General features: G+C 54.3%; 5 protein-coding genes across 5 annotated transcripts; 2 read left to right on the top strand and 3 right to left on the bottom strand.

The window, feature by feature from the left end:
* Positions 1–148: 148 nt before the first annotated feature.
* Positions 149–1297, top strand: ColSpa_04299 (fructose-1,6-bisphosphatase; the record flags this gene model as incomplete). Its single annotated transcript, XM_049270511.1, has 3 exons — positions 149–273; positions 329–1110; positions 1167–1297. 3 exons carry the CDS (start codon positions 149–151, stop codon positions 1295–1297), a joined length of 1038 nt encoding a protein of 345 aa, XP_049126468.1.
* A 352-nt stretch (positions 1298–1649) lies between these two features.
* On the bottom strand, positions 1650–2802 carry ColSpa_04298 (uncharacterized protein; the record flags this gene model as incomplete). The annotated part of the gene is made up of 3 exons (XM_049270510.1): positions 1650–1944; positions 2043–2379; positions 2451–2802. The coding sequence occupies 3 exons, from the start codon at positions 2800–2802 to the stop codon at positions 1650–1652; spliced, it is 984 nt and encodes a 327-aa protein (XP_049126467.1).
* A 503-nt stretch (positions 2803–3305) lies between these two features.
* On the top strand, positions 3306–4498 carry ColSpa_04297 (homoserine dehydrogenase; the record flags this gene model as incomplete). The annotated part of the gene is made up of 2 exons (XM_049270509.1): positions 3306–3342; positions 3438–4498. 2 exons carry the CDS (start codon positions 3306–3308, stop codon positions 4496–4498), a joined length of 1098 nt encoding a protein of 365 aa, XP_049126466.1.
* Positions 4499–4664: 166 nt separating this feature from the next.
* ColSpa_04296 (uncharacterized protein) lies at positions 4665–5510 on the bottom strand (the record flags this gene model as incomplete). The annotated part of the gene is made up of 3 exons (XM_049270508.1): positions 4665–4851; positions 4909–5352; positions 5467–5510. 3 exons carry the CDS (start codon positions 5508–5510, stop codon positions 4665–4667), a joined length of 675 nt encoding a protein of 224 aa, XP_049126465.1.
* A 4855-nt stretch (positions 5511–10365) lies between these two features.
* Positions 10366–11295, bottom strand: ColSpa_04295 (transcription factor radR; the record flags this gene model as incomplete). The annotated part of the gene is made up of 3 exons (XM_049270507.1): positions 10366–10479; positions 10540–11048; positions 11121–11295. 3 exons carry the CDS (start codon positions 11293–11295, stop codon positions 10366–10368), a joined length of 798 nt encoding a protein of 265 aa, XP_049126464.1.
* Between the last annotated feature and the right edge of the window lie 6754 nt (positions 11296–18049).

The following is an 18049-nucleotide window of genomic DNA, read 5'->3' as shown; positions in this document are numbered from 1 at the left end:
AGAGCTATCGTGAACCCCGCCATCACAGGCCTCGACCCCTCGTTGTCATCACGTACTTTCTCTTCGCCTGGACGTAGACGAAGCCATACTCCATACCCGTCGCCGAACCTCTTCAAGCGCAACAGGCTCCCCCTACTCTCAGCCCATCATGTCGGCCTACACAACAAACGGTACTGGTCAAGAGACCGAAAAGATCAACACCAACATCGTAACCTTAACCCGGTTCCTTACGGAAGAGCAGGCCAAGCACAAGGAGGCCACCGGAGATTTTACGTAGGCATTCCACAGCTTCCTGCACGCGGCAACAGCTTCTTAACCATGTTTCTAGTCTTCTGTGCCACGCGCTGCAATTCTCCTTCAAGTCCATCGCATACTATATCCGCCGAGCTACCCTGGTCAACTTGACAGGTCTAGCCGGTTCCTCCAACACCACTGGCGATGACCAGAAAAAGCTTGATGTCATCTCCAACGACCTCTTCATCGAGGCCATGAGATCGTCCGGCAAGTGCGCTCTGCTCGTGTCGGAAGAGGAGGAGGACGTCATCTTCTTCAAGGACGCTACCGGTGCCCGCTACGCCGTTGCCTGCGATCCCATTGATGGCAGTTCCAACTTGGACGCCGGTGTGTCAGTTGGCACCATCTTTGGTATTCACAAGCTACCCGAGGGCTCCACGGGCACCAAGGAGGACATCCTCAAGCCTGGCACCGAGCTTCTGGCCGCAGGCTTCACCATGTACGGCGCCTCTGCTCAGCTTGTCATTACCATGAAGGGCGGCACTGTCAATGGCTTCACCCTCGATAATGGCGTCGGCGAGTTCATCCTCACTCACCCCGACATGCGCCTGCCCAAGGCTCGCGCCATCTACTCAGTCAACGAGGGTAACTCGCTCTACTGGGAGGATAGCACCAACAACTATTTCAACTCGCTCAAGACCCCGCAAGAAAACGGCAAGCCGTATAGCGCGCGTTACATCGGTTCCATGGTGGCTGATGCGTACCGCACGCTGCTGTACGGTGGTGTGTTCGCCTACCCAGCCGATAAAAAGAGCCCTAAGGGCAAGCTCCGTATTCTGTACGAGTGTGCGCCCATGGCTCTGGTTTTTGAGAATGGTTGGTCCCCTTAACACAACCTATCTACATTGCGCATTGCTAACATTCCTCGACAGCTGGTGGTCAGGCAGTAGACAGCCAAATGAGAAGAATGTTGGAGGTTGTGCCCGAGCACATCCACGACCGGGCTGGCATCTTCATGGGCAGCTTCGACGAGGTCGAGAAGGTCAAGAAGTTTCACCTGTAAATTGCCGGGAGGAGACATCATCCTACGCAGCAACATATCACCCCCAACATGCGGAAACATGGCGCATTTATTACGATTTGTTAAACCAAACGGGTGGCGGATTCCCCTTTTTTTTGGCGGCGCTCTGGGCACCGGACAGTTTGCGAAGGAGGGTATGTGACATGGAAGGGAATGAATGGGACAGGTTATTTGTGGAACATGAGGGGATTGGTTGGGCACTGTTCGGCTTGCACCAGGACATGGCATCAAGCAGATTGGACTCCAGGATTAGTGGTGTACAAAAAAATAACTGCTTTTGAACAAGATTTGCTTGCATCTGATAATGTTCTACTGTGCCGTAATGCTACCACACTCAAAAGATCTTGGGAAACAGCTTTGGGGTATTCTTCTTCCATTCCTGGTAATCCTTGCGGTCGCCGTAGCGCTTGTCGTACTTCTTCTCGCTCAGAGGTACTCCGGAGACCTTGAGCAAGAGGAAACTGACAAATGCCGGGCTCACGTAGGACAGGGCCATCACGGTAAGCGGTCCAGTGACGCCGCCCGATAGACCGAGAGCCACCTGGATCGGCTGCGAGACGAGGGTGCCGGCCGCCGCGGTGGCGATGCCGGTCCAGAGAGAGATCTCGCCGAAGTAGTTGGGGTATTGACTGTGACAACGTTAGCTTTCCTTTGTTCCATGCGCTGCTCTTGGTTTCCTTTGCAGGACGTGCCAAGCAGCATACGTCCGCGGATCTCAAAAATGTACCTAACACTCCATAGACCGCTAGTCATGAACTGCTCATCGTGGGCCTTTTCACGTCTCTCCCGAAGCCATCTGCTCTTCTGCCGGTCAGCCGTAATCTCAAAGGCAAACCCAGCGACATAAACGAGCAGGCCAAGGGCGTCAGAGGCCTTGAAGGCCGGCAGAGCGGCGAATGCGGAGGCCGGAACAGCGTTCAGAGCGATGACGGGCATGAGGCAGAGCGATACCCAGGTGGCTTGGGCGAAGAAGGCGCCGGCAAATCTGGCCGGGGATTTTTTGATCTCATCGAAGCGGGAGTCTTTGCCTTCTTCTAAGATGCGCTGGAAGAGGTACGACCCCACTGAGTGAACAAGCGTGTGTAAGTACTAGTTATAAGGCGTTCCTGGCAGGTCTCCAGAGCGGGAGACTTACATCTAACGGCCCAGAAGATGACGGCACCACTGAGGACAACCTGTCTCCAGTTCAGAGCTCCCATGCCTCCAGGGCTGGTGAAGGGCGCAAGGAGGCTGGGCAATGATGTCGAGGCATTGGCAACGGTTGGCGTGTACTTTGCACGCAGGGCGGGCAGATACAGGCTTAAAGCGGTGACGGAAAGGTAAGTCAGCGAGCCAGAGAAGTCGTAGAAGCGTTCATTCTGGGCGAAGATCGACGGCAAAGCGAAAGCCGCCTGGATGGCATAGGCCGCAGAGACAGCTGGAACCAAGGTCCGCAACAAGGGACTCTTGAAGTTGGTGAGATGCAGTAGGGACTGTAGAAGTGACATAGTGGCGCGTCGTATGTAACTGGACAATGTAATTACCCCAAAACTATCGGAAGATGACGATCAGGAGAAAAGCACATTGGTGAACTGCAGGGTACCGGTAGACGCAGGCTATCGCAGAATCAGCCCTACGCTTTTTGTATGAGGAACAACACTCTGCTGAGCCCAGCCCCTTGGTGTGAGAGGTCGCAGTGGATGACGACACGACCCTGAATTGAGGGCCCAAGCTTCGGACTTGGAAGAGCTGCGGAATGCCGAGCATGCCGCATGCCGGATCCGGCTCATGGTGAAGGTTTTTCGGTGGTCGGTGAGTTTAGAAAAAGGTTGCACGCTACACCGAATTCTGGGACCGGGGTTGCCCCACCACAAGCTGCCCCGCGGTCGGAGGTATTTCGAAATTGAGAGTGTTTTCTTCTCACCCCGCCATCGGGTCCGATCACGCAGGCTTGCCCTTTCTACCGTACATCAGACAGGCATCGGACGCAAGGAACGAAGAGCAATTGATCATGGCATCGTCCAAGCAAGTTTTCATCGCCATCATCGGTAGGAACAACTTTTGAACCCAACCCAACCCCCAAATTTCTGTCTCGTCGCCGCTCTCCTTTGGAATGTTTGTTGACCACTTGGCGAGGTTACAGGTGCTGGCGGGGTTGGAAAGAGCTTCCTCTCCCAGCTCGAGGCCCTGGCCAGTCGACGACCCTCCCCTAAGCTGAACCTGGTCTACATCTCGACCAGCAAGAAGGCGCTGTACGACGCCAGCTACTCCCCGATCCCTATCGCTGGCGCCGTAGAGAAGCTCGTCGCCGTCTCTCAAGCCCCTCCTGCTCTGCCCCAGCTCGTTGAATACCTCGCCGCCGCCCCCGCCAAGGTCGTCCTGGTTGACAACACGAGCTCCCAAGAGGTTGCCGATGCCTACCCCGTCTTCCTCGGCCGCGGCATCAGTGTCGTGACCCCCAACAAGAAGGCCTTCTCTGGTTCCTACAGGCTGTGGCAGGACATCTTCACCGCTGCCGAGAGCTCCGGCGCCAAGGTCTACCATGAGTCCTCCGTCGGCGCGGGATTGCCCGTCATCTCGACTCTCAAGGACCTTGTTGACACGGGCGACCGCGTGACCAAGATCGAGGGTGTCTTCAGCGGCACCATGTCTTTCCTCTTCAACTCGTTCGCTCCGACGTCGGGTTCGGGTGGCAAGTGGTCTGCCGAAGTGGCTAAGGCCAAGGAGCTGGGCTACACAGAGCCTGACCCAAGAGATGACTTGAATGGTCTTGATGTCGCTCGTAAGCTGACCATTCTTGCGAGACTGGCAGGCCTGCCCATCGAGTCGCCCACATCCTTCCCAGTTCAAAGCCTGATCCCCAAGGAGCTTGAATCCTGCACGAGCGGGGACGAGTTCCTGCAGAGGCTACCCGAGTTTGACAGTCAGATGGAGGAGACCAAGACGGCTGCTGAGAAGCAAGGCAAGGTGGTCCGCTTCGTCGGCAGCATCGACGTCGGCAGCAAACAGGTCAAGGTCGGCCTAGAGCAGTTCGACGCATCTCACCCTATCGCCGCCCTCAAGGGTAGCGACAACATCATCAGCTTCTACACGGAGCGATACGGCAGCAATCCCCTCATTATCCAGGGCGCCGGCGCCGGTGGCGGCGTGACGGCCATGGGTGTAACAGGCGACTTGATCAAGGTGCTGGGTCAGATTGCGTGAAACTTTTAATTAGCACTGCGTATGAATCCAATTGCCTACCCCGGCACCAGTAAGATGCTTTGGTTCTTTTGGACTTTCCATGACAGTGACCTTGTCTTCTTCCACCCTCCCCATGGCATGGGTAAAAATCCTGTTCGGCTTAATCAAGCCCCGTCACATATAACAGTCATCTAGCCCATCCGCAAATCCAACTAAGCCACGATGGCCGAGTAGCTGGTTCCAGTGCTGGCGCATGTGCGACAGCATGATCCTTCGTGAAAGACACGTCTGAGTCGGACGACGTGGGCCGGTTACTGAAGGCGGCCAGGTGTGCAATGGTCAAACTAAAGTCACCCTCCTGGGTGCCGAAGAAGCTGCAGCATTATGTCAATAGAGTGTCATGGATGGTGTGGAAGGGGTGTGCTCCATACCTTCGCATCATAAAGCTGATTCTCTTGATGTTGGCCACGTCCAGGGGTTTGGCGTCGGATTTGGGCCTGCCTCTGTAGGTAGGCTTCAAGTCATCCCATGAGATCTTGACCTCACCAGGCTCGGAGACGAAGTCGTACTCCCAGCTAATAGTGCTTTGGTCTCGTCCATCCTCTCTGGGTGGCAAGATTTCGTCTTTGATGGTGAGAGTGTACTTCTTCGAGTCACTCTGCAGAATTTTGATGACGAGCCCGTCATATTGACTCAGGTCCAGGTGAAGAGTGCCGAGCGTCCTCTGAGATGCGAAGCCGGCTCCTCCCAGGGCCGTGATATCCAGGTTGCCAAAGAACCTGGCCTTTTCCGGCGACTCGCAGTGCAAGTAGGACTGGCTCTTGCCGCCACGCACTCGGTCGTCGGAATCGGTCCAAAGACTCGAATCCCAGGGGCTATGGGCTAGTGTCAACGGCGCGTATTCAAATCATATGGAAAAGACTGTGTATGATGACGGGAGGGGGTTAGATGCAATGTAATATTCGTGTAGTATGTCTAGGCAAACCTACTTGTCGCCTCCGTAGAGGTAGAGCAGCTTCCAGTCTGGGGCCATGACGGGCGATTTCTTGTTTGAGACACCTAACAGAGGACCTCAGTTGCTTGTGTCCCGACAGTTGTTTGGGGGATTGGGCAACCTGTTGAAATGGAGCCAGGGACAGAGGGCTTCAAGCTAGTTGATTGCTAAGAAAAGTGCCGATTCCAAACGGATTCGCGCTGTGGCTGTCGTCTCGGCAGTTGTGTCACTGGTAGGGCTGCGTTCTGGACAAAGAATGCAGACAGTGAGTGGTCGAAGAGCGCGAAGGATTTTGATGACTTCACGAAGTGCTTGCAGTGAGAGAAGCTAAGTGGATCCTACAGTCATCAGGGGTACGTCAAACGTCCCTTAACCTCCACGAAAGGTAAGGACCGTCCTCGGGAACGGCACTTGCCGCCAAGTGCTTGAGTACCTATGTACGTGCGCCAGGAAAGGTAAACAGTGGGGTTATGTGGTCGTGGTGGCTTAGTCACCTACCTAAACTCGTGTTGGGCTGAGCAAGGGGCTGTGGTATCCGTGTTTTACTCATCCGTTGGAGAGAGTTTGCATCCTTCAACCCTCTACATGCATCTTGAAAGCATTTAGAGTAATAGGGCCCCTTGGTTTGAATGGCAGTGTTGATACGCGGTCTTATCTTATGCCCTTATCTTGGGGCACTGATTGGGCACTGATTTGTATTCCCCGACCCGTTGAGGCAAAGCGTCTAGACAGACGAGAATAAACCGACGATCACATCAACTGCGTGGTGCAGTTGTAGAGAGACAGTCAAAAGTGGTAGGTTTTTGTTTTTCTTTACTCGGTTTAGTGCTACTGTATGCAATCATTTAACCTTTCACGGCCAAGTTTTCGTTTGGGCCACCGACTAATTTAGAGTTTCCATAACACTCTTGAGGCCTCGGACACGCTGATAGACCTATTGCAGTAAACATAACGGCTAAACAAGATGATCGAGGCGAGGGTGATGATGACACCCAAAAGCGAAAGGCGAAGACGAATACAAGCATCAGACACCAATTGCAGGCTTTGATGTCTTAGCCTTAGTCTTCGTCTCTATCCGAAGACATCTCGCCGCGTTACAGCAACGACAAGCCACGGTGCGTCTGCCCAACTTGTGCCTCGTGTGAATCTTCGATATGTATCTTCTATGAGTGTGGGGGTGATTAGGGCAGCTAAATTGCCACAATGGAATCGGATCAGCCACGGTTCTTCGTTGTTTTTGCTGTGAAGTCAATTGTTGTGGTGCAGAGCGATGCGGTTTGGGTTGGTTTGGATTTAATCTTAGAACGGCGCGGTCGGCAAGGTGAGGCAAAGCCGAGTCTATCTCGTGTGACGGAGTGGCCTCGACACGAGCAACCTTTCTTCAACATGGTACATCAAGTTGCGAAATCCTTGGTGGTTTGTTGCCTGTGCTAGATTTCCTGACCGCTCGCGGCGGGTGATCTCGTCATGAGCACCTGCAGGTTCTCGCAATGACTGGAAATAGATCATCCTCCTCAATGAAAAGGGATTCTTTGCTAGCCTTCCAAAAACGCCCGTGTGAAAACACAAAAGAGTTGGCTTGAAAGGTCGTTATTTTAGCGCAGAGACGGGGTTAAGGGGGGGTGGGCGCCTTCCGAGCCAGTGACCGTGCCTCCGCGGTACCACATCGGCTCCGGGTCTGATACGAGGAAGACGGAGATGTCGAAGGAAGACAGCTGCTGTAGCAAGTCCACCAAAGTTCACTGAGGCACCTTGACCTTGTCTCGTCAGTCAGCCGATAAACCTTCTGCTTGACTTGGGACCGAGCGGGATGGCAGTGGAACAGATGGTGTTGTTCGGGTTCGGACGAAGTAAATTTACTTCGCGGATGGAGATGGACACCGGGACGAGTAGAGATGGGCTGGACCGCGTCCATGGACCTTTCAGGCAAGGGCCGCTCTGATACCTACATTTGTAGATCACTTTAGGCCATGTCCATCCCCTCGCCAAAAGATATGGGATTGTTTGGACCGGTGTCATTGAATGTGGATACTGCACAAAGCAATAGGGACTTTGGATTCACTGCTTCGCTCTCCTTAATGCCGGTGATGCGACATTGGTCCGTTACCCATTTTTTCCGACTCCGCGTCCGATTCCGTTTCTTATGGCACATGGAGCATCTAACAGCGACGCGTTTCTGTTCCCCTCCTTTTGTCGTCTGTGAATTGGCTGGGCTGCGGGCAAAGTAACAGCTATGAGCTGTAGCGGATGGACCACATACAGTACAATAAAGACGGCGTGTGAATTATTCCCGGCTTCTTACTCTTGCTGTTGTAGGGAACTCCTGGGCTCGTATCTGGGCACCCCTTGCACAGGGATTCGGCAGGATGGGGGGAAGAGGTCACAGGCAGCAAGCGACAACCGCACTGAGCTTCGTTTTCCAACTTTGAAGATGACTGACGTTGCTTCGCGAAACATGCGCTTTCTCGGACGAATATCAGAATAAATCCTAGCTCCGAGTATGGCATTTGCCTAACCGCTGGAATTAAGAGAACCGGCGATGGCGAAGTAGACAGCAGCCCCGGGCTTAACTCCGGCTGGGACACGGATACACGTTGCTCGCGTCCTTGCTCATGGTTCCGCGCTTCTTCTTTCACACCCCCCTCCTTCCCTTGACTTGTACCCGTTTCACGGTCGCTCTGCCGTCCCCGGCGACATTCCGGTGACTTTTTTCCAACACCAACAAGCCATCCATCTTATAGTACCTACCCATTGGCTTTACACGCCACCAAAAACCCAATCTCTCACGGCGACGTCCCGAAAACCTTACCCCAGACCGGGTGGATTCTCCAACGTGCAAGCTGTGTCTTTGTTCTGCGCCTAAGGGCAATGTTGTGTCACCAACGATTCTCACCGTTCACAGCGCCAGATGGTAGTCACATCATGCAGTTGTCGGCAACTCTGCAACACACTCTCTTGCTTCCATCCCCCCTTTCGGACCTCCCATATTCTCTGCGCTTGCGTGGAGGGGGTACCACAGGCAACGGACAGCCGACCTGATTCCCTCCTTGTGTCACGTCAAAGCCAAGATTCGCAAGCCCCCCCCCCCCCCCCCCAACAACAACTGACAACGCGAGGAAGCTTCTGTGCGACCATGGACTTCTTCCCCAATCGAGCAACAGGCGCAGCCGAAGGTGACAAGCGAGTGGTCCGATATCTATATTTCCATCCTTTTCTCGTCACAACATCCCTGAACCAGCCATAAAGTGATGTTGTTCCCAAGGCATGCCATGCCCTGCAGATGCAAGCCGCAAAGTCTAGACGCGAAATAGCGAAGCCTTCTCGACGCCCGACTTTGCCCGCCACCTCGACTGAAATGCACAGATTCCACCATGGTACTCACACAACCTAATCCCTTTGGCCCTGCTCTATCTTGCTATGAACCGTCTTGTTTTAACTCGTATGGTGCCGTCCACACCCACAAGAGGTGGCGGAGACGAGGGCGCCGGGTTTGGCTGTTCCCGCGGATGCTCCCAAAGAGACGCCCCCTCCCCCTCCCACCCCACCCTTGTTCTTGATCCCATGGGGGAGCCACAGAGTGACAAACCCTCCCCCGAAGTCCCTATTCCGCAATTGCCGTTCACAGAGAGCTTTGCTACGAGGTCCAAAGGGTTTCCCCCGCCTCGGCGTCCGACCGAAGACACCCAACATAGCATGACGACAGCGGAATAGTCCACCACAACGCGGCAGAACTCCGTTCTTCCGCCGGAGTTTGCATGGCACATGCAAATCCGCCATACACAAGGTCCCAGCGGCGGCCGTTCTTGCGTATTGCGTCGTCTCCGTCATGTCGTCTCAAGCGTTCGTTCAACGTGAATTATTACACCAGCCATCATTGGCGGTTGTGTGCCATGTCGTAGCCTGGTCGTTGCCCTTCTATCCCATGATCCCGCCCATCCCTCCACCGTGCCCTCATAACTCACTAATCCGACCCCGTGTCTTGTACTCGTTTGCGGCGTAGATTCATTCGCCAGTGCTACGTAACGTCGTCGGTCGTCTCTGGTGTTTGACCTTGGAATTTCGCCCATTCCGGATGTCGTCAATCTACATCACGAAGGATTTGAGCACCAAATTCTTGCATTACGTCAAGCCCCCCTTTGGTCAGCGCCATACATTGGGCTCTGACGGGGGAATTGGAGGTTTTGGCTCCTTTCACCTGCGCCACCCATGGCCAAACCTCGTCGTTCCGGGTCCGTTCTCTGCCATGCTTTGTCAGCTTCCCTGGATTGGACCGCTGTATCCCACGTAACATGTTATGCCGGGATTCTAGGTGGCTTTAGCTATTCCCTCCCGCATCAGATCCGGCTAGATTCGCCTTAACCTCGCACTTTGGTATGCCTGGAAACCTCGTGTCAACGAATAGCCCTCGCCTTTCCGTCGCTGCGGATCATCCTTGCAGCCAATTTTGGTTCTGTTCACGGTGTGTATATGTTGGGTCAAGAGAACCTCGTACAGGAATTGAGGACTTGGCAGCCAGATACGCCTATCGATCAAGATATAGTGTTCTTACTCTTAACGTGATGTAGAAGGCACTTGTAATGTAACGATTTCATCTTTTGAAGTTTCGACTGCTGCTTCCAACCTCGCAACAAAACCGCCCTCAGTAGAACAGTTCGCCCAAGTTGAAACGCCGTCGCCTGTTCCCAGATCATATCTCCGTGAGGTCGAGCGCTTCGACCCATCCATAAAATTACAGATACTCCTTAACTCCTGGCCCAATCTCGCCTCGAACATGGAGGCGAACTAGAAAAGAAAAGATAAAGGATAACAAAAAAAGGACAGTGAATCCAAATAGTCACAAGAATGCTATGCTCCGCCAAACCAGGTTGCATCATGTTCCTTTCCGTGCCCGTCTCTATTGCTGGATCATACCGGGAGATCCTGGCATTGATAATGGTGTTGTGGGATACTCGTAACTAGCGTCGGAGCAGTTCGCCGAGTGATCGAAAGAGTGCGAGAGCGGAGGAGTCTGCTCAACAACCCATCAGCATCATGGATCGCAGGAAGGTGGTTGTCGCATATAACTCACATGAGGGTTCGCAGGGTCGTAGGAGCCGGGCGCGTGCATGTCGATACCGGGCATGTAGCCGTAGTTCATGTAGGGAGAAAGACCATCGTCGCTTGGGTATGATTCGCGCTTGATGGCATCGTTGAAGTGATTCATGGGTGGCAACGTCACCGGCACTGCTGCTGTGAGATATCCAGGGTACGCCTCGGCGGTGGTCATGGGGTACGGTTGCGTAGTGTATGTGGGAGCCATGATCATCTCTTCGGGTGGGGGATAGGTAGAGTATGCAAGGAACGGAGGAGTATTGGATCTCTCACGACCATCCTCGTAGTGTTGGAAGAAAACCTCGTCGTCATGCATGGGTGGCGTGAACTGGCCCTGGTTCATAGTCTTGGTCGGCGCTGGTGTCTTTTGTGTCTTGCTCGCAGGCTTCTTGGACGCCTTTGTTTGAGCGGGCTTCTCGGCGGTAGCTGTGCCTTCCTGGCCAGCACGTCTCTCGAGGTCCTCCAGGCGTCTCTTGAGCTTCTTGCCTGCATAGACGTGTCAGTACTGGGCGTCTCGTAGAGTGCGCGAATATATGCCGCGGGTTGGCTGCGACCTACGGTAGTTGCGCTGGGCAATGCGGTTCTGGATCCTCCGGCGCTCAGCAAGGTCGGAGATCTTGGTCCAGTCTTCGTCGGGGTTGGCAGAGCTGCTAAAAGCGCTACTAGTGCCATGGCCCGAGTATGCTCTGGGTGCGGGAGCAGTAGCCGGGTAGGCGTACTGATGCTGAGACATGGTGAACATTGACATTGGGGGCGACTGGCCGTTGTTGACTGTCCTAGCAATTGTGGTGGTACCAAAGTTCAAGAGTTCAAGAGTTGTTAAACACTGGCAAGCTCGAGGCGGACAAGACGTAGCAGAGCTAGCTTTGTGGATCGACACAAGTCGTAGCTTGAGAAGAGTCTGGATTGCTAAAGATCGAACTGGTGGGATAAGATGTGGTGGAAGAAGGGGCGAGGAAGCTATTAAATAAAAAGTCACCCAAGGCTCTCTCACTCGAGCTCAGCCCGAAGGACCAGCAAGTTGGGAGCAATGACATGGCTGGCGGCGTGAGTGCGAAAGGACCACAAGCAGGGGTGCTTGTCCTCGCAGGGCGTCGACTTCTGGAGGTTCCACATAGCCTACCCTAGTATCCGCAGGCAGAGGCAGGCAGAGAAGGCAGATGAAGGGTACAGGTACCGTGCCTGGTGCAGGGTATTGGCGGGAGGGGCGTGGCTGTGAAGGAGGTGTATGAGAGCGAGCGAGCGAGCGGGTGAGTGAGTGTGTTATGAAAGGTGTATGTACTAATAGTAGTATTTCCAAGATACTGGCTGTGGGGTTGGAGATTTAGGACATGGGAGAAGGAGGGAGTGAAAACAAGGAAGTGGGTGGAGGGGTGAGATGAGTCGTAGGGCAGAGGGAACGAACGGCATTCGTCCGCAGATACTACAAGAGACAGACGGATACAACACGAAAGTACCTTTGCCTTCATCAAGGGGGCTGGGGGGCAAAGGCAGCGGGCGATGAGAGTGACTTTCGGAAACGGAACGAGCCAGGAGCAGCGCCTCGTTCAAGTGACTCCGAATTGCACTCGCACCTCAACCTCTCAGGTTACGACGGGACGGGTTGGGCGGGTAGGCTGGGCTAAGGGATTGATCAGAGCAGACTAGCGGAAAGATGGGCGCACCAAGGGTGAACTGGACTGGGGCGGCCGCAGCAAGAGATTGACGGAGGGGACCATAACAGACGACAGCCAGGTCGCTGTGTGTCTAGACGTATATGGAAAATGCAGTGCGAAGTGCGGACTCGGGATATGGATTGAGTGTATGGGGGGGTGTATGTGTGTGTGTGTGTGTGGAGGGGCAGAAGTGAATTTTGAAGGGGAGGGGAGGGATGCATCATGTTGCAGGGGCTCGGGTCGAGGTTGTCGTCCACGCAAAGATGCGGTGGAGGTACGTCTCTCGAGCTCGCACTGAGCTCCACCAGGCTGGGATGGTAGGGGGGTTAGGATACGTACCTGAACCCATGAGTACGTAGCTTTGCCCATCAAGGAGATGGTACGTTGACGTGGGCTGCGCTGGAGGGCCGAGATACCTACTGCACAGGGGCAAGGGGCGGCGACAAGGGCCGGGGCTTCTCGCTCGGGGGTTAAACAGCGGCGGCAGCAGCAGCTGCTGCTACGGCACCGCCAAACAACACCAATGACTGGACGACTTGTACGAGAAACGCAGAAGGGTTTGGCAGAATGGGCCACATGTTGTAAAAACAGCATGGCCTCTTCATTTACTAATCTGTTATCGACATCATTATTATTAGGTTGGAGGAAAAGGAGGGGTTAGGCCTGCCATCGCATGTGGCCATCCACGGTGAAAACTGCAGCTCCAAGTATCCGAGAGGCTACGAAACAGAATAGAACTGCTGTGAAGAGGGTTTCACGGATGTAGTTAGGCGCCCGGAAGCATGGCATCGAGCGGCACGGTAAATGATTCCATTGGACCTGCAGTTGCTGCTTTGGGCTAATTTCGCCTACTTGAATCCGCTCTCTACCGATAGACGCTCGCCTCGCCTCGCCCTGTATGTCATGTTCACCATACTACCTTGGCCTGATATTGACATCATGCGAGAATAGCGGCCAAGTAATCTGGCTCGTCTTCAAGAGAATGCTCTCATGCAGACAGCAGGTTGTGCGTTTTCAAGACAACTGATTGTTGGGTCGACTCGAGGTTGAGCCGGCCCGAATCTTGTTTAGCCTTGCTGCCAGTCAGCTTCGAATCTCGACGGGCATACCGACTCGTCCAGCATGGCTGTGATCAAGGGATAATCCTTTTCCATCCGTCGTTTGCTTTGTAAGTTTCTTGATATATCCCATGTGCATAAGAGAGGGCTCTGCATCAGCCCAATACAGTTCTTGAGGAACAAGCAGACAGAAACAACTCACAGCAAAGGGTACGCCGCGAAGGATCGCGACCCCTGTCATCTTCTGTGTTACACAAAAGGGAACGGGAATAAGGCTTGGGCGGAGACGAGGACGGTATCCAATTGGCTTTCAAGGGGGGGGGGGGGGGGGGCTACCGTTTCCCGATGCGAGGCCCGTAAACTACGAGCTGCTCTAGAACCCAGCGGCCGCCGTTTTGTCGTAGGGCTGTCCACAGAGAGCCCATTCCACCACACCTGCTACTTCGTCTTTCCCCCTCCCTTACACCTCAGGCTCCCCTCATCTATGCTCTTCGTCACAAAGTTGCGAGGAGGATCTGCCAGCGAAGCGAGAGGAACCCATTCTGCATTACCTTGACTTTCACCATCGCAGCGCCTCAACGGGTAAACGGTAGAAAGGGGCCTACCTACATCAACTCTCGTCTTTGAGGATGCGCTACGTTGTTGCGTTTTACCCAGTGCTGCACAAGTTCCGACCTATCAACTTGAGCCTTTCCCCAACTTGGACTGCGTTTCCTCATCGAGGGGGGCTGCCATTCAGACCGACCAGATCCGAACTTTGTTCTGGTATCTTTAGGGCGGCCGATCCCTCCCCATCCTCTTGAACTGGCTCTCTGGCAAGTTCGGGAGAGAACGGTAGGCAGCCTCTACTGGTTACAGCCCTCAAAGCGCTGCTCCCCAAGCTACCTAGCTCAGCCCGCAGGACCGGCCTAGCTTCTCCCAAAGTTCCTCGCACAGCGCTAAGATACGTTGCGTTTACAAGGCACACTATGGCAGCCTTCAAATCCCGCCCTAACGTCTCTCCCGAGATAGTCCCCATGGCTGGTACCGTGTTTGGTCATTGGACTTGCCACCAAGGCATCTGACGCTTGTCTCCGTGCTACAGTGCCTTATCCCCGGGCAGGCTATGCGTGAAACGAGCGATGATAATGCCATCATAGGACCCTAGCCACAATGAGGAGAGCATGTTGTTCCCTAAAGGCCAAAAGGTCCAACAGAAGTTCCAGTGGCCTTGCCTCGCCAATCCCGCGCATGGTCGGGCGTTGACCCCCTCCCCAGTTGGGCACACACGTACTGGCAGCACGGGTCTGGCAAAGAAAAGACCATGGTACTGAAGCTGTGTCATTCATCTCATGTCCAAGGTGATTGATACGATGACAGATGTTTCCGTGTCTTGAGGTGTCTTGCAGGGCTGGCACGGTGTGTGACACAGACCTTGCTGGTTTAGTGACGGTCATGATGCGCAGTTCCGGTACCGCGCCTTCCCACGAACGATGGCTGAACTCTGACCCGGAGGAGTAAAAAGTCTCCGGCCCCAATTCCATCGGGGGTCCGTCTGCTGGAACTGCTGGCCTTAATAACACCAGGTTGGCTACATTCGCACAGCAAAGCCCTCGTAGGTTGATCGGGCCGAACATGCCAAAGCAAAGACGACAGCTCAGACGACAAAGTTGACATCTGGCGGCTTTTGCTGGGGGATTTGATCGACGACGACAAACCCTGCGCCTTGCACCGCTACCTGGGTTAGAGGCGCGAAGGCGTGGGTGCAGATCCCACCCGCCATGCTGTTCCCGTTCATATTCTGTCCCCCGGAACCGCTTGGCTGGTTGGTAATCCTAATGGGTCATGACCTATTCCGTGGAATGACCAGGAATATACTGTCAGGAGATCGGACGACGATGATGACAACCTGTGATTAGAAATGTGCCACTGCACCAAGGGAAACAATCTAATGCAACATGGAGCCAGGCGCCCAGGCGCGAACACTGACCAATGTGAAGTACGCATTCGCCTAGATTTATCGGCCTTTCCATTGCGTACAGCTAGGCTGACCCATGCCAATACGCACGATGTCTCCTTGCTTGGATCGAGCCTCGAACTTTCAGACGCAGCAATTACTACGTACGCAGTAAGGGTCTGAGGCAGAAGGAGACAGGCACAAGCATCCGTGGCCAGCCTGCAGAGTGCACGGGACAAAGTGGGACCCTGGGGTCGGAACGGGGCGGGCCAGCCCAAAAGAGGTAATTCGTAAACTGGACCAATCAGTCCCTTGTTCTGGAGGATCCATGTTGCTCCACCAGCCAAGCTTTTCTTCCTGAGTGTTCCCAAAAGGCGGGCCAGTGCACTGAACGTTAAGCACCTTAATTGCAGTACAAGGCTTTGTGCAGCAACACTACCTAGACAGAACCCACTGAAGCTTGGAGCACGGAGCATGGGGAGTGTCAGTGATTCCAGCGTAAAGCCCACCCTGGCGGCCCTCTTGTGGGATCCAGTATCATTCTGGCTCATCCTTGGCCCGCGCCGTAGTGCCCTTAACCTTGGCTAGCTCGGCCATAGTGAATAGACTCACCTGCCAACCAGAATCAAGAAAATACGATTGCCTAGAGAGAAGTGGAGAGCGTTCGTGATCGAGGCTGGTCAGTAGACGACCTGTCTCCAACTCACACGCCCGCATCGACGGGTTCTGCTTCTCCTTGGTCTCTCCTCCATGTGAACCAAGTAGACGAACATGAGATCCCCTGCCAAGTCGTCATGCCAAAGAGGTAAAAAGGAATCAAGACAGCCCCCCCCCCAGCCTAAAGGTGGGAAGTAGCCATTCCGACTACCAAGCCACAGGGCGAGGTGCGCCAGATCCATCAGGCCGTTTTAGCTCCTCCCGTCTCCGAAACACAGACGGCACAGCACGGGGCATTGTGGTGACCGACCAGGTCAAGTTATCCTGGATTATGGTTGTTACCTTGTTGGCACGCTGGCATTCGTATCACGGAACATGGCTGCAAAGTCGATGCTGGCTTTTGGGTTTTCAATTGCGACAGATTGCAGCGTCCGAACTCAGCACAAGACATTGTCGCGATACAACGAGCGTCTCGGTAATAAAGGTGGCAATAAAATGATCAACCAGAGGATGCGGCCCCCCTACGACGAACAAACCCCTTCGTCCTCGCAACCACTGGACGAGATGAAGATGAGCAGTTAAATTGCGGCCGCTGAGCAGGCGAGGCCCGCCCGTATCTCCACAGAGGTCTGGCCCGCCCGTTTCGATGTCGTTGGTGGACTGCAGTACGATGAGATGCTCATTGTGGTTGCTCTGCATCATCCCCGAGTCCCTGGACTCCGTACTGTACAATCGTACAGATTTGGAATCCTTCGGAGTGGGACCAGTGCGAAGAAGCCAGAGAAGGCTTGGTAAGGGAGTAAGGTACCAGCGTGAGGGAGGCAACGCCAGCGCATCGGCCGACAACCGCCAGTGGCTGCACACCAGAATTGGATTCCAATCCTTTGAAGGATTCTTGCAGTTGCTCGCAATGCCTTGCCCTGCCTGCTGCTCCCACCAAGGACACGGCACCCTGTCGACCTTTGTATGCAGCCTGCGCTTCCTCTCTTCCATTGGGGTTGCTCGTTCTCGGCCCCCAATGACGAGGCTCCCACGTGCTTTGTAAGACGTCTATTTTTGCCAGGTCGATTAGCAAGAGAATGCCTGCCACGCTATTCGTCCGTTTGCCGTCACACAACACCCGGTCCTCCTCCTCCATCTCCGCATTTTCCTCCATTTACGTGAACCATGGATGCGCAGATACCACCCTGTCTTGCTCACCTGCAGACGGAGTAGACAGGGGTGTGCTAAAGCCCCCTTCCAAACCCCTCAGAACAACCTCAACATAACATATGCTGAGCCATGTATGGAGTATTGAAGTGCTGATGCCTTTTTTGTAGTGTACTGGAATTGGATTGCAACCCACCCATGAAGTCCGTCCATTGACGCCCGCAATGGTTCCCTGTCAAAGCCGGCCAGCCGGACCCATCCCAAACACTACAGTCCTTGGATCGTCATCGCAGCCTGGGCCAAGTCAACATCACCTCGAGTGGGACTTCGGACTCGAAGCCAACCATAGACCGTAGGTCGTTAGCTCCAACAGGGCTGCAGGTGCCATCGACGCTATTCCTGACGGTTGCGCCCATTCTTCAAGCACAAGGACCTCAACCAGAGCTACGTATCCTTGTTCTACTCCCTTGGCGCATCAAGAACGTCAAGAACGTACTGCCACTATACAGCACCAGATATCCGCGCCCATCACCAACCGTAGATACATCGCGCATACCATTTCTGTCCGCACTCCTTATTGGTCTACCTGGCGAGGGCCGGCCTAGTGACGGGCAAACGTGTGACTAGACACGGGGAGACAACGCGCCAATCCAAGTTGAGTAGACTTATTTCTCGACGTTACCTACTGTGCCGTCTTCATCTACTATGGTCACAGCCCCTATGTAACGGTCAACGGTCCTTCGAGTGTGATATGACGGTGAACTCAGTTCTTACCTGCCTTGTTCTATTATTTGCCCAGTGCCAGCACGTCGCTTGGATCCACGCCATGCTATACCAGGCGCATCTCGGGCCACAACACTACACATCATGTCAAATCGGTGGCCAGATATGTCGAAAACCAAGAGACTTCTGCCTTCCCAAGCACCATGTTCATCAACTGCGGCCCATGGGCCTCTCTCTCTCCGCAGCAATGTCGTCCTTTGATTCGGTTAGTCCGGGCAAAAACGCCATGCATCCATTGCCAGAGGCTTG

Source organism: Colletotrichum spaethianum (assembly GCF_022836535.1).
Source record: "Colletotrichum spaethianum MAFF 239500 DNA, contig09, whole genome shotgun sequence".
NCBI classification, from domain to species: domain Eukaryota; kingdom Fungi; phylum Ascomycota; class Sordariomycetes; order Glomerellales; family Glomerellaceae; genus Colletotrichum; species Colletotrichum spaethianum.
Note: the sequence above shows the minus strand (reverse complement) of the source record. Positions and strands in the feature narration are given on the sequence as shown.